We start from the raw sequence: 13,001 nt of genomic DNA, 5'->3' as shown, positions 1-13,001 counted from the left end.
TGAGTTCTCATTTCTCAACTTTGCGTGACTATGCTGTTAGTTGCTTGATTCTGTCTATACAAATTACTAACTTATAAAGTTCCCATTTTATTTATTATAACACAAAGGCTTTTGCGTTCGGGCAAATCTTGCTGAATGTTACATCGCGCTCAGTAACCAATGAGACAGTAAAAGGGAAAAGGGAAGGTTGTAAACAAAACATCGGTATAAATATGTGGCATACAAGTTCAATCGAGGAAATTATCTGATGTCATTAAGGAAAACTCAAGTCTGGTAAACAACTGAATTACAAAATCCCAAATTAAATTCCAAACAACTCGTGAGTCGTGACGTAATCGTCACAATAGAACGAGTTTTATATTTGTGAAAGAATTTAATCAAAATTGTCCATGCAATACAATCATATCTACGATGCAACTTATTAAATACCCCTGTAAACTTGCAAAAGTACCTAATTGTAGCAGAGGTATTAGAGCGCCGGGTTCGTGATGATGTGGAGTTTCCCGACTGCAGGCGCCAAAACAAGCGCTGGTTTACTTTTTAATGTTCTCGAGCAAGGCATAAACGACACTTGCCTTTGTTCAGTGTCTAGCTGTAAAGAGTTTATATTCCGAAACTTACTGAATGAACATAGAAAAAAACTAAACAATGCGTGTTTGTCAGAACGTGCGCTTGGCAAGCAAGCAACTTGGCAACTAGACGTTCGAGCAATGCAATGTCATTGTTAGTTTCAAGGAAGTTTCTAATGTCATGCAATCATAACAAGATGTCTATGCATGACTCGTTTCGCTACGTGATTTGCTGCTGGTCATAGATGGTAACATTTGCATATGACGGGTGTAGGTCGTGGTTGGCTGTGTGTTGGTTGATAAGCAGGCTTACTCAGCGGTCGACAAGTGCATAACAGCTGTTCATTGTCTGCGATATGTTTCAGGTACATGAGGTCATGGAGGCTTAAGTGTTTATAGCATGAGAATGTTCATACGTCATAGCGGCTCTTAACCTATTTCTTAAGTATCTAGGCTTTCTCTTAAGTATTTAGGCTGCTGATTTATGTCTATATTTGCTACATACTTCGTTTTCTATAAACCGTAGGTTGCTGGTAGGTCTTTCTGCTGATTTTGCATAATTCTATTGATTATTGTTCAAAGCTACTGTCTTCATACCGATGATTTCCAAAGATCATTACAACTTTTCGACTATGGAAAATTGTAAGGCTTTTCGTGAATTTCGATTAATAAACTATTTTCATAAACTTACTGCTTCTACTCGTTAGGATTTAATTTAAAATTATTAGTGGCTTGATGCTTTATTTCTGGTTTGGGGTAAAAACCAAGGAGAAGATTTCTACTTGCTTATTTTCACTGTAAAGCCTATTATGCCCTGTAATACCACAGATCGGAATGTTTGCTTAGCACACGGGGGATAGAATTAATTGTGCATATATCACTGTTGTTTCATGATTGCACTGGGATTTCTAACCCAAAACTAGCAAAATTGTTTTTGCGTTATTGACACTGTTATTCTTTTCCAAATCTGTGTTTTTAACATTTTACAACACATCATGCAACTTGTTTATCAGAGCAATTTCAAATTAAAAGTTTTTACTTTTTAGAAAGTTGATATTTTAGCTCTGTGTGGTGACAAATTGTGTGAATCTGGCAGTAATTTTTAGCCCCACATTTATTCAAAACCGTAACTCATTTAGTGTAAGATCAAGCAATGTGCTGCATTTGTTTTTTCGGAAGTCATTTTATTCCGACGTTGTCTAGTTATGTATTATATATGTCATACATTTTGTTATTGCAAAAGCGCATAACGCAAGAACATTGTCAACTCACAAATATTAAAAGCTATAATTTTGATACGTCAAACTTAGATGGCAATTTAAGTCGCATCATAACATACTATGATTATACTTTCGTCATGTATAAAAGTGATGTAACAATGTTGCAACACACTTCCCGCCAAATATCACAACATAATAACCAGGATAATGCGTAATAGATACCTCCTAAGCTTGATAATTCTTGCATAAAAAAAAATAAACTGCTGGAAAAAAAAAATATTTTGGCTTTCACCAGAGATATTTGCAAGCTGTGCTGTCCTATGCCTTGATCCATAAAAATTGTTCTTAAATGTCTCGCACAGATCGCATCAACCACTTTTGTAGAGGAAGAGTTTTGATTGGTTTGGTCGCCGGTTTTGTCCTGACAACAGTTATTGCCATCGTGTTCATGAAATCCTCTTGGGGTTATCAGGTCAGTGATGTTCATTTTCTTTATGTGAGGACTCGTGTCTTTGTCGTATGTCAGCCCACATGCTGATTTGCTAAAAAGGATGAATTGGACCAAACGAAAAGAGAGATTGAAGCAATTTTGATGGAAAAGGAGGGCGCTAGAGAGGAAGCAGAGTCCTTCAAACAACAAGCCAAGGACAAGGAAATATTGCTGAAGAAACTCCAAGGTTTGAGTCACAAATACGTTTTATCTTTAATGGCTTCCTATGAAATGTTGTTTTATCCACGGAGAATGTTTGGTTTCTATTCATAAATTTCATTTTTCAAATCCTACGTTGGTGCAACAATGCTATCTGTCTGAATTATAATTGACAAAATGACGACTTCTCTCTAGATGAGATCAGCGCTCTTGGAGAAGTTTCGCTGGAGCGTGACACACTGCAGGAAAGATTAAACGAGATTGTCCAATCACGTGATGAATGCCAAAATGAATTGGTCAGTATTTCAACAGTTTACAGAGAAACTAAAACACTTTTAATAATATAATTAATTACAAGTGAAGTGACATTTCAAAGTAATTCCATAATCCTGCACACATCTAATATATTTGCCCTTGAAGTAAAATAAGTTGCTTCGTGGCATTTCTTGCATGTCGTCAAGTTATATTTGTAAACAGTGTTTAAGTTATTGGCGGTCCACTGATGTAGAAGTTGAATGTGACGATTTGCTTGCAGAGAGAATCAAAGAGTGTGGCTGTACAAGAGATGGAAAGATTTGATGACATCATCAAGCAACTTAAGACAGAGCTCATGCAGTGCAATGAAACTGATGCAGTTGTTGAGCAGCAAGCAAAGATCATGTGAGTTGAAACGGCATCTGGGAGAAAAATTACCAAGTACTTGTCAAACTTGTTTTTTCAATTTCAGCACAAATCAGGTTGAAAACATGTCGAGCCTACAAAAGAGCTTGGAAGAGACGAGGCTTAAATTGCAAGAACAAATAAAGATGACTGAAACATACAACCAACTCGCTTCTGTGGTCAAACTAGCGGGAGTCACAAAGGTGAGTGGAGAAGTTAATATAATTGTAATATTGTTATAATATAGAGATGATTTTAACATAACGAATTCATGACAATATTAGGTTAGTGGAAAAGAGTATGTGGCAGATTATGTAAAGTATTGTGAGCTTGCCAACACCTCTATATCTGTGTGAATAAAATCATTCAAACATGCTGTCAGCTGTGCATTGTTTCTCAGGATGTTCTGTTGAGCTATTTCCTTCTATTTGTTTCATATTTCCTGCCGCGCCGTATTGTTTGGTAATAATCAGCATTGACGAAATATGTGCCACGTATGAAAACGTCATCTGCTTTCATGGCAAAATTATCGCACTGCTTTATGATTAAAAACAATCGTATTTTAAGGTTTCTTCCACCAAGGAAAATGATGTAGTTGGAGAGGATGAAACAACGACTTCTGAAGATGTGTCTCAGTTGGAGGAAGCATTCGGTAGTTGAAATAATCTCACGTAATTTCACTCATTGCGAAAAGTTTACTAATTGTTGTTGCTACACAGATGATGAAGCGGTGTGAAAATATGGATCTCGAATGAATTGACCACACAAACACTTTTATGATGACTTCGTGCAATCTACTTTATGACGTAATAATAACATTTTGCTCTGCATTGATAATATTCCACGTATGTTCATATTGCAGTTTGGTGAACATTTGACCATTTTCTTGCATATGCAAGCGTTTTCCGGCGCCAGTGAACAGTCGCTGCGACGGTTATACACAGGTGTAGCTGTTGCTGCTTTAATATGCCCTGAATGGTGCCTGTCACGTTGTCTGATCGCACTCAAAAGCACTTTTGTCTTCTTATTTATATTCAAGTTTTTTGCTAAACTTGGTGCTTATTTTCATTTTGTGCTTTTCCACGCGCTTAATCACGCTGCTGAGTTACTCGATCGTGTACATTGACATTTTCTTCAATAAATTATCCGGGTTAAATTATCGCATCGCAAGAGAGGCCGCTTCTGGTCCACGGAGTCCAAATACTGAGACTGCTTGACTGAAGTTACCAGGAAAGCGATTGCCAGAAATGTTTGAAAACAAATGAAGATCGCTCTGCTATAAATTTAGAAAGGCAGAAAACCTTTTATTCATGAAACGAATATTTTATTCGTTTCATCTCAGTGTTCTGAGATTCCTGAAACTGAATTTAGGAAACAAACTCTGCAAAGCTGATGAAGCTGGGAATTGAATTCTTTAATCTCCAATTAATCTATGAAAAATAAGGACGGGCGTCATTTATCTAGATTCTAGATCGTCTTTGAGCACTTACCTGAAGTCGTTCTGAACCAATCATTCGGTGGAGAGGTTGTCCAAGATAAGTTAGTCATCCATTGCAAATCTGAAACTTTCAGACCCAACGTGACTTATCCCATTTTCCGTTGGACGAAACTGTGAACGTAGCCTACGATGCGTATGTAGTGAATTCCTTACATTTCGAAGAAGTGCTGTCGAAAAGGAAGAAACGACTCCAGACTGACAAACCCCCTTTATTGCACAAACTGTAATGTAGCTTACATAAGATGTCACTGCACCGAGTTCTCGATCCAATGTGTTAAAGACAGATATCGCACATACAGATTTAATTGCTGCCCTATTAGGCTATTACCGAACCAATCGAACAAAACAGAGCTTAACTCACTGTAAATTGAATATAAAATTGTGTTACATTCCGACAAACAAATAATTCCAGTACGTGTGTCACGGGATTATTTTTATGCACCCGTTTTAGAGCCATCACATTGTACACTGTTTATTCACAATCGTTTATTATAATAGCCTAATTTGTGTTTAGCGACCCGCGTTTATTTTCTGATTGTGTGACAACGGTGGAATCTGTGTTGGTGTTGCGCTAGGCCGGGAAGTGCTGAACGAGTGTTAGGTCAGTCTACGTTTGGACTTTGTTGTGGAAAGATGGTTTTTTTTATCTAAGAAATGCTATTAAAAGATAGTAAAGCAAAAGGAGCTAATTGACTAGCTGTAAAATGGGAGGATTCCTTGTTAAGGAATGAAGGATGGAACTCGTACGCCAATCTTGTAAAGCGACACTTCCCTCAAGTCCAACTCCCAAGTTCAAGTCACTAACTCTTACATCTCATAACCAAGAAAGTGGAATTAGCCAAGATGCGAACATTGGATGGTGAATTGCGAATCAACTATTTTTGTGACCGGGAGGCATCAGTGAAGAATTCGTTCATATTCATTTCCCAACTCAACTTCATGTAGAACAATTTCTTTAGAAACGATCCAATATACTCACTAGGTCAAATTAAATCTATGGCAACTTTCATATGCAACTTAGTATGAAATAAGTATGTCAGGAATGAAAATACAGTAGGAATATTTTTAAAAGGTTTTTTTAACTTTGCTCACAAATCATGTTGTATTAAATCGTTTAAATGCCTTTTGGCCGAATGTTGACCAAGTCACCAAAAGCAATTTGCACTTAAATGTTCACATGCTGTGTATTTCACCGTGTTTCAGAACATATAATTGCTTTTATAGGTAATTTATTTCCTTGCACTCGAATTGAAAAAAATATGCATCATTGTTATGTAATTTGAAAAGTGTCTTATTGTGAGTTTATTACGTAATAATGACTGTTGAGACGTTGTGCTTTATCGATTATTTTAAAACGTTGATTTTTGAATTTTGTGCGAGTTTTTATGCAGAAGCTCCTCTGTGCATTTGGTGCAATTCTTATTTAGTTTCAAGAGAGTTTGCATATTACCATAACATGTGTCGACCTTTGCAGTTTGGACGCCTAAATTAATCTGACTCGTATGCGACACCTAGCGCTGATATACTTTAATTTTTATTCCATTTGTCACATGGTTGCCACCAAGCATAATAACCATCAAACACAACGATCAACTGGTGAAAAACAAAACTCTATTTTCTGTCGACGTTTCATTAACCTATTCGGGTTAAATTCATCAGGTCAATGCCACACTTGAGCAACTTTTCAATCGCATTTCCTATTCAAGTAAATTTGCACTTATTTTTGTATTGTCCTATTTACTGGTATTTGCGATAAATTTTGACGATGTCGATTTTCTTCAAAATGGTGCTAGATGAAAGCTAACGAGCTGCTTGTTATATTTTGCTTATTTCAAAAAAGTTCCTTCTGATTCATGTATTTTCCTGGCATAATATAATTTTATACTTAAAGACGTGTTTGTGCATAAACCATAGTAGAGAGGTGGCCAGGTTGTGGGGTCCTTAGAACCGTGTAGCATATCTTTTATTCAGAAAAACAAAAACTCATATACACACTAAAATATAAAAATTTGAACCTGCCTGAGGATGCTTTTTCCTATGGTACAGTGGTCAGGTGGAATGGAATGGAATAGAATTTGCAACATTTTCCCGCAAACGAAAGCAATATGCAATAGCAGTAGCTGCAGTTTTTATACTTAACAAAGGTAATTGTTTGAATAGTTGAAGTAAGTTATAGTACCACGATAACAACATTGGTTAAAGCGCCACTCACTGTATGTTCACATTCAATCGAGAAGTTGTGAGTTCAAACCAGCGAACCGTCAATTGATAACCCAGCCCCATACGAGAGAATGCCGGGGAGCGTCATGTTAAATACCATTTAACAGCAGATGCATTTAGGTGGTCATATGTGCTACACCGCATGGTTTACACGAGTTAATTCTTAGCTCGTGTGACTCGACACTGCACCCGGTTTGGTTGGTTCCAGGTTCGATTCCCGGCCTTAAGCTCTTAAGCCACTCTTGCGTGAATAAAACGTAAGCAGCCTGGTCCACGGCCACAAGTAAACAGCCTCAAGCTGTCTGACAACTGAGGCGCCAGTCAGATCGATTTTCAACATGATCGTACAAACTTAACTTTCCAACAACAAAACATAATGTGTGCAATCATTGCATGTAGCCTCTACCTTTAAGGTCATCATGTATCTTGCTACAACGATTGTCAACGTCTCCTTGGCTCAGCAGTAGCGCGTCTGACTCCAGATCAGGAGATTGCGTGTTCAAATCACGTCGGAGTCACTTATGATTTTATCTCAGTGTGGTCAAACTGACGAACGGTTTCAGGTCAATTCGAGTTCTGGACAGTCGAGGAAGATACTTCTAGAACAATTAAGCTCAGGATGACCCAACCAACATCTGTGGATTGAACAATCCTTGGTTTCATCGTAGTTGGTTGAGTTCCAGAGTTGAATCGACCGTGAGTTGAAATGAATCTTACCCTGAAGAACAAAGGGTTATACGCAGAGCAGGAGCAAGGCATACTTCACAGAAATGATCGCGTCTTCCATCTTTGATATCGGTGCCAAGGTTCCGGCTTTGATTCCTCACAAATTTCAACTTATTTTTTTTAAACTGATGTAATGATGATATCTGTGCTAATAATTGTCGATTGAGCCAGACGAGTTGTAGCTTGCGACGTTTATCAAAGACTTCGGAGCAAAAGTTACCGAGTTCAGGTCTCTGTGCAGCCATATAACCTGTGTTTTTCCTTTTCAAAATTTAACAACTGATGCATCATCGTTTGTTATATTTGTTACACCACATCATATACGTGTGCAACTTCATAGCTCGTGTGCTTGGACACTGCACTCGGTGCTAGAGGTCCCAGGTTCGATCCCCGGCCATGGTAGAAAAGGGCAATCCAGGAAGGTAGACAGCTGGTCCATTGCCTAAAACCACCACACAGGTGGTAGAACCCAGGCTACTGCCTCGGGGAGGTTGCAACTGGCACCGTCATCATTGTTTTGTATTTGGATATTTTTTGAAAGATATATATTTGAAAATCAAACTAAAATAAATCCCGGTGTATAGCCGATTTGGATAAAATTTGCCAGCTGGCGTGCAGGTAAAACAATGAAAAACTTGGTAAAACTTTTTATGGCGCCATTTAGTGATAGAAAATTTTAGCCGTCCACTAGATGGTCACCATACAAAACATATCCCACCCATCCTCTTAAGCGACGTTGATCTAAAAGTTGACTGATCGCTAGCTTAACTGCTTGGGTTAGCAGAATCTTTCGCTAACTAGACACCCATCCTGCCAGTTTTCACTGATGTGGCCGACGTCTGCTTAAATTAACAAGCCTGTAGGCTGAGTTTGTCTGAACCTATCTTGACTGTCAATCAATTTTATGTCTATGTATCCTCAGCTCGATAAAACAGGACAAGTTGTTGTCTGCCTAAAGCCGCAGAAAATAACAAGAGCAGAGAAAACTTAAAAGCGCTCCAAGCTGCCATCGATAGCAAGACAACTGCTCATTAACATCTATAAAAGGGGAGTAGGCGGAGCATCGAGAAAACAGACCAACCTCCGAGCACGCAAAAGGTTGTTTCGCAAATAACTTTGAAATATAACTGACGAAACCGAATAAGGTACATGTGCCTAATAAGGCCCGGTCCCTAATAAGGTCCATTGCTCATAATTCGCCTTCAATTGGACTTCAATTCTCAAACGGTCAAAAAATTACAAGTCTATGCTTTCTGGGAATACTTTCATCATTTACTTCAATGAACGAGGTGTTAGTCTGAATATAATAAGTTAGTTTGCGCGGGATAATCATTATTTTATTGTCCAGTCAGTGCTCGACCACCGTTCACTCTCAGACAACTTCCAGTAATCATCGTTGCAAATTGGACTAAAAGGTGGGCGGAGAATTTCTAGTACACAAGTGCACAACCAGATGACGTCACAGTTTTAGTAACTGGGGTCTAAAACACAGAAGCACCCTGTGGTTGTGAGCTTGTGTACTAGATCCGAATTTCTGTTGTCAATCAGGCTGGACAGACGATCGAAAAATCTTGCAACCGCAAACAAGATGACTCGTAACATGGAAAGTGTCTGTTAACAAAAAATCTCATTAAATTATCATTTTAGGTTTTCATAAAACCAGTCAGACCTATACACTTTCAATGATTTTGGGTATTTTTGAAATTGTCTTATGACCATAAAAAACATTTAACTTTTTCTGCTTTAAAGCTGAACGTTTACAACTGAAAATCACAAATTCATCTGATCTCTCTCACCTCTCTCGCCGGATAAAATCCTAGTTTGACACTTCATTGACTTTAAAGTGATAAACGTTAGTTGACGCAAAAGCAGTCAAGTTTGTTTCATTATACGCTGCGAAGCGATAGTTCAACTTTACTTGTGGTTTAGAAGCTTAACATTACATTGGATTCTCCATTACGGAGCGCAGAAAACACAATTTTCTTAGATTTAGCAGCAGTTGATCGCAATTTGGGAAAAAGTTTCAAAGCTGATCCCACCTAGCTATAATTCATTGCCTGGCCCTGACCTAACTTTGTTATAACCCGAGGTGGGCAGTGGGTACTTTGAAAAGATCATCGGTACCGGTACTTGGCAAAAAATGAACCGACGGTCCCGGTATCCGGTACTATTTCAAAACTGTATTTCGGTAATCTTTGGCGGTAGTGTTGTGTAAAGGATTCAATTGCATGTACATTTTTATTATAAAGCCCAGTTGCCGGTTACCTAAGGTCAAAAATAGTTGATCTCACCCTTTGCGACTTTATTAAACGTTTGTTGATTAAGCGGACATAAAGCGCCAAAAGTTGGCATCAAGGTTTGACTAAAATTAAGTTTTCAAAATAAACTTCTCAAATTCTACGCAATAATTGCTGTAAAAGTACCGCGTGTCGAAAGCGACGACAATTATTGAAAAACAAGCAGCCTAGTTGGGGAGAAAAATTTGGTACAGTTGTCGGTACATTTGGTGCTAGACTATTATATGGTCACGCCGCTGCCACTTTGGGAAGACGCCACAAAGGAAAAGTCTGTGAAGCTTATTAGTGTACATACTCGGCCATTGTTAATAACTAGCCAGGTGTCAGGGGGTTACATCTCTTTGGATATTATCTGTGGCAGCCGAGCCCGATCGCTCCACAATAGCAGCGCGGTACTGCTCGCCTCTGGTCATGGCGCACTCAAGTCGCGTTTCCGCCGACGCATGTCGCGCACAACTTTTTGCCCTACCACAGCATGATGACGAAGCGATGTTCCTCATTTATAGTTACGTCATATTTGCAAATAACAGCGCATTTTTCTTTTAGCCCCATACTTTCATTTGTTCACTTCGGTTGGCGCAATATCTGGAGATTTTTTAGCGTTTTGTGACGTTCGGGTGTTTTCGTAAACTTGACCTTCTATCCTTTTTGTTATTGTGACGTCATCAAGTTCAAGATAAATCGGCTCACTTGCGCCATCCATCGACGTGTATTGTTCCTCTTCTACCAAAACACATGGATCCTTATGACATCATAAAACATTTCACGCACCGCATACAGAGGTGACGCCGGAGTTGAAAATCTGGGCATGGACGCTTGGTAATTTTACAGCAAAACCACCTTCTAACTCTTATTGATGGAATGGTTTCATGCAATTCTTTATTTTGCGGGTTAAAGTGAGGGTTGGATTGTTAACTGTCAATATTTTCTGAAGTAACAACAGAAACCGGATTTCATCGGAGCAAGAGTATAAAATGCCCACTCCGGCTACCTCTGTCTGAAAGCTCACCAATTGCATGGCACGTCATTGGAGGTGTGATGTAATTGTTTTCTTCGACTCTCTCGTCATTCTCGGCAAAAATGTTGTTTCTTCTTCGACTTAACTTCGCCCTGATAAAACCGAATAAGATGAGATTTGACAGATTAAAAGAAAAGTATTTATAGGACTTATTTTAAACCAAGGTTTTCGTCTTTTGGAGACGCCACGGCGCTACATCTTTGACTACCGTATTGTATGACGTCATAATTACCTCCGACGGAAGAAACAGGTAACAACGACGAGTAGAAGAACTAGAAATAATAGGACTCCTCCAGCGATTGCAAGTAGTAGCTCCCGGCGAGTCCAGATGGATGGAAAGTCAGATTCAGATCCCAACTCTCTTGCTGAAACAAAATCAAAGCTTAATCCAGTCCAGTGAATAAGCTTCATCTTTCGAGCAACATCATCAGAGACTTTTATGTCGTCACAGGAGGCAACCACTCACACGTCTCGCACAGCGGGTACCCGAGCGAGTTGCAGTTTCTGCTGAACCACCTTCCAATAACGTCGGGAGAACTCCTTCTCCAAGCGCCGATCAACAAGCAGTTTGCTGAGCCTTTGAACAACTGCCGGGCTTCCGGTTCGTCTTTGTACCAATTCATGAACCGGTATGACGGATCTTTTACCGGTACCTCGGTACCATCCGGCCAGTACCAGGTCCTATTCAAACCTGTCTGTTTTCCGCTAGTCCAATAACCATCGAACCCCAAGATGTAGAAAGACCGGTTCTGAACCAACTCTTTTATTTGTTGCGTCACAAACCTCTGCGTTGTTGCGTTGTTTACTACGATCAAGTTTCCGCCAATCTCTTGGCAGAATGACTGGGCAAGTTTTTGATTGAGCACGCGGTGATAGAACAAATATTCCAATCCATTGTACTCAAATTTTGCGTCTAGAAAAGAAAAAGCGTTGAATGCAGAATTGCAATGGTTTCATTATTGTCTATTTACGTCAAAAATAACCAAAGCATCTTTTACGCACCTTGACCCAAACAAAGAGAGAAAAAGACGAAAAAAGCTGTGATTCGAGCCTCCATCTTATTAACTTTACTTCAAATAACTTCCAATTAAAGCAGTGACTTGCAAGACCACTTAGATTCTCCATCATAAGACCCGCTTGTTACAAGAGAACTAGTAAATATAATCATACGTTGCATTACTGCATCAAGCTCCATAGTTTGATGCGCAGGTTGTCTTTGTGACAACTCCTCCATCACAATGATTTCCTGTTATTTAATAAGGTGATTAAGCGCACGTTTAAAATAACGATTGGAGGAAAATGACAAGAGAACTTTTTACGCCTTCACTGAGTGAAGTAGCGTTATGATGTCTATGTTGCTATTTGATGAAATTACTTTTATCATAGGCAAGTAGACTACAACAAGGGTATAGTAGTCCGTGTGTTCAAGCAAGTATCACAATTTTCGCCAAACTAAGTGCCATTGTTTTAGGCTATATATTATAGAGGCGCTAAAGAGCAAAATGATCATACCACTGGCTTAAAAAAATTTGACGTAATTTGTTTTGGTTTAACTTCAAATCACGGAATAATATCGCCAATGACGTAATAATATCGTCATTGGCCTGTAATGTAAAGCCTAGCTCAGAAAAAAGAATTATATTTTTGGAAAATCGCGACAAAAATTCTGTTTTGCGGTTTTCTTCAAACTCAAATCAAAATATTGGCTCAAACACCGCCCCAGGTCAACTCGAGCATACGTGTCTTCTTTACGTCACTCATAAACAAACTCGTAACCCCAGTTCTATCTACATTAGAGTAATTATGGCGTCATAAAATGAACATTGGATCATTTTGTAAGCGTGAGAACGAAAAAGGAAAAACTTTCATATTTTAGAAGTTGCGTTGTAATAATATATATTACGACGTAACAACGGAAAAGCTTAAAATATATCTTGGCGCAATTCATCGAAGTAAAATTTCCTCACTCGTCTCTCTGCTGGGAATTCGATGTAGAAAGGTTAAAATCGGAAGCGGGGGAATTTTGATGATCTGCCAAGGCGTGTATATTTCTTGTGATGTTTAGATGTTCATTTCATTTTTAATGCAACATCTTTATCTAATCATTGCAGAAGATACACAGGCCCGCAAATTTCACCTACTAC

General features: G+C 38.8%; 2 protein-coding genes across 5 annotated transcripts; one reads left to right on the top strand and one right to left on the bottom strand.

The window, feature by feature from the left end:
- Positions 1–821: 821 nt before the first annotated feature.
- On the top strand, positions 822–4,254 carry LOC143463315 (uncharacterized). Of its 2 annotated transcripts, none has more exons than XM_076961776.1 (9): positions 822–934; positions 1,152–1,211; positions 2,152–2,261; positions 2,340–2,466; positions 2,634–2,734; positions 2,974–3,098; positions 3,166–3,301; positions 3,666–3,750; positions 3,818–4,254. In XM_076961776.1, exons 2-9 carry the CDS (start codon positions 1,169–1,171, stop codon positions 3,832–3,834), a joined length of 744 nt encoding a protein of 247 aa, XP_076817891.1. In that variant the 5' UTR covers positions 822–934; positions 1,152–1,168; the 3' UTR covers positions 3,835–4,254. The 2 variants fall into 2 exon arrangements, with proteins under 2 accessions (XP_076817891.1, XP_076817890.1); XM_076961775.1 differs by having other exon boundaries at positions 824–934; positions 1,096–1,211.
- Positions 4,255–8,726: 4,472 nt separating this feature from the next.
- LOC143462453 (uncharacterized) lies at positions 8,727–12,321 on the bottom strand. Of its 3 annotated transcripts, none has more exons than XM_076960635.1 (6): positions 11,860–12,321; positions 11,324–11,770; positions 11,090–11,222; positions 10,849–10,949; positions 10,394–10,559; positions 8,727–9,153 (listed from the first exon to the last, which is right to left on the bottom strand). In XM_076960635.1, exons 1-5 carry the CDS (start codon positions 11,912–11,914, stop codon positions 10,396–10,398), a joined length of 900 nt encoding a protein of 299 aa, XP_076816750.1. In that variant the 5' UTR covers positions 11,915–12,321; the 3' UTR covers positions 8,727–9,153; positions 10,394–10,395. The 3 variants fall into 3 exon arrangements, with proteins under 3 accessions (XP_076816750.1, XP_076816747.1, XP_076816749.1); XM_076960632.1 differs by having other exon boundaries at positions 10,394–10,562; positions 11,860–12,316; XM_076960634.1 differs by lacking the exon at positions 8,727–9,153 and having other exon boundaries at positions 10,329–10,562; positions 11,860–12,316.
- Between the last annotated feature and the right edge of the window lie 680 nt (positions 12,322–13,001).

Source organism: Clavelina lepadiformis, chromosome 6, assembly GCF_947623445.1.
Source record: "Clavelina lepadiformis chromosome 6, kaClaLepa1.1, whole genome shotgun sequence".
NCBI classification, from domain to species: domain Eukaryota; kingdom Metazoa; phylum Chordata; class Ascidiacea; order Aplousobranchia; family Clavelinidae; genus Clavelina; species Clavelina lepadiformis.
This window is presented reverse-complemented; position numbering and strand designations above follow the sequence as displayed.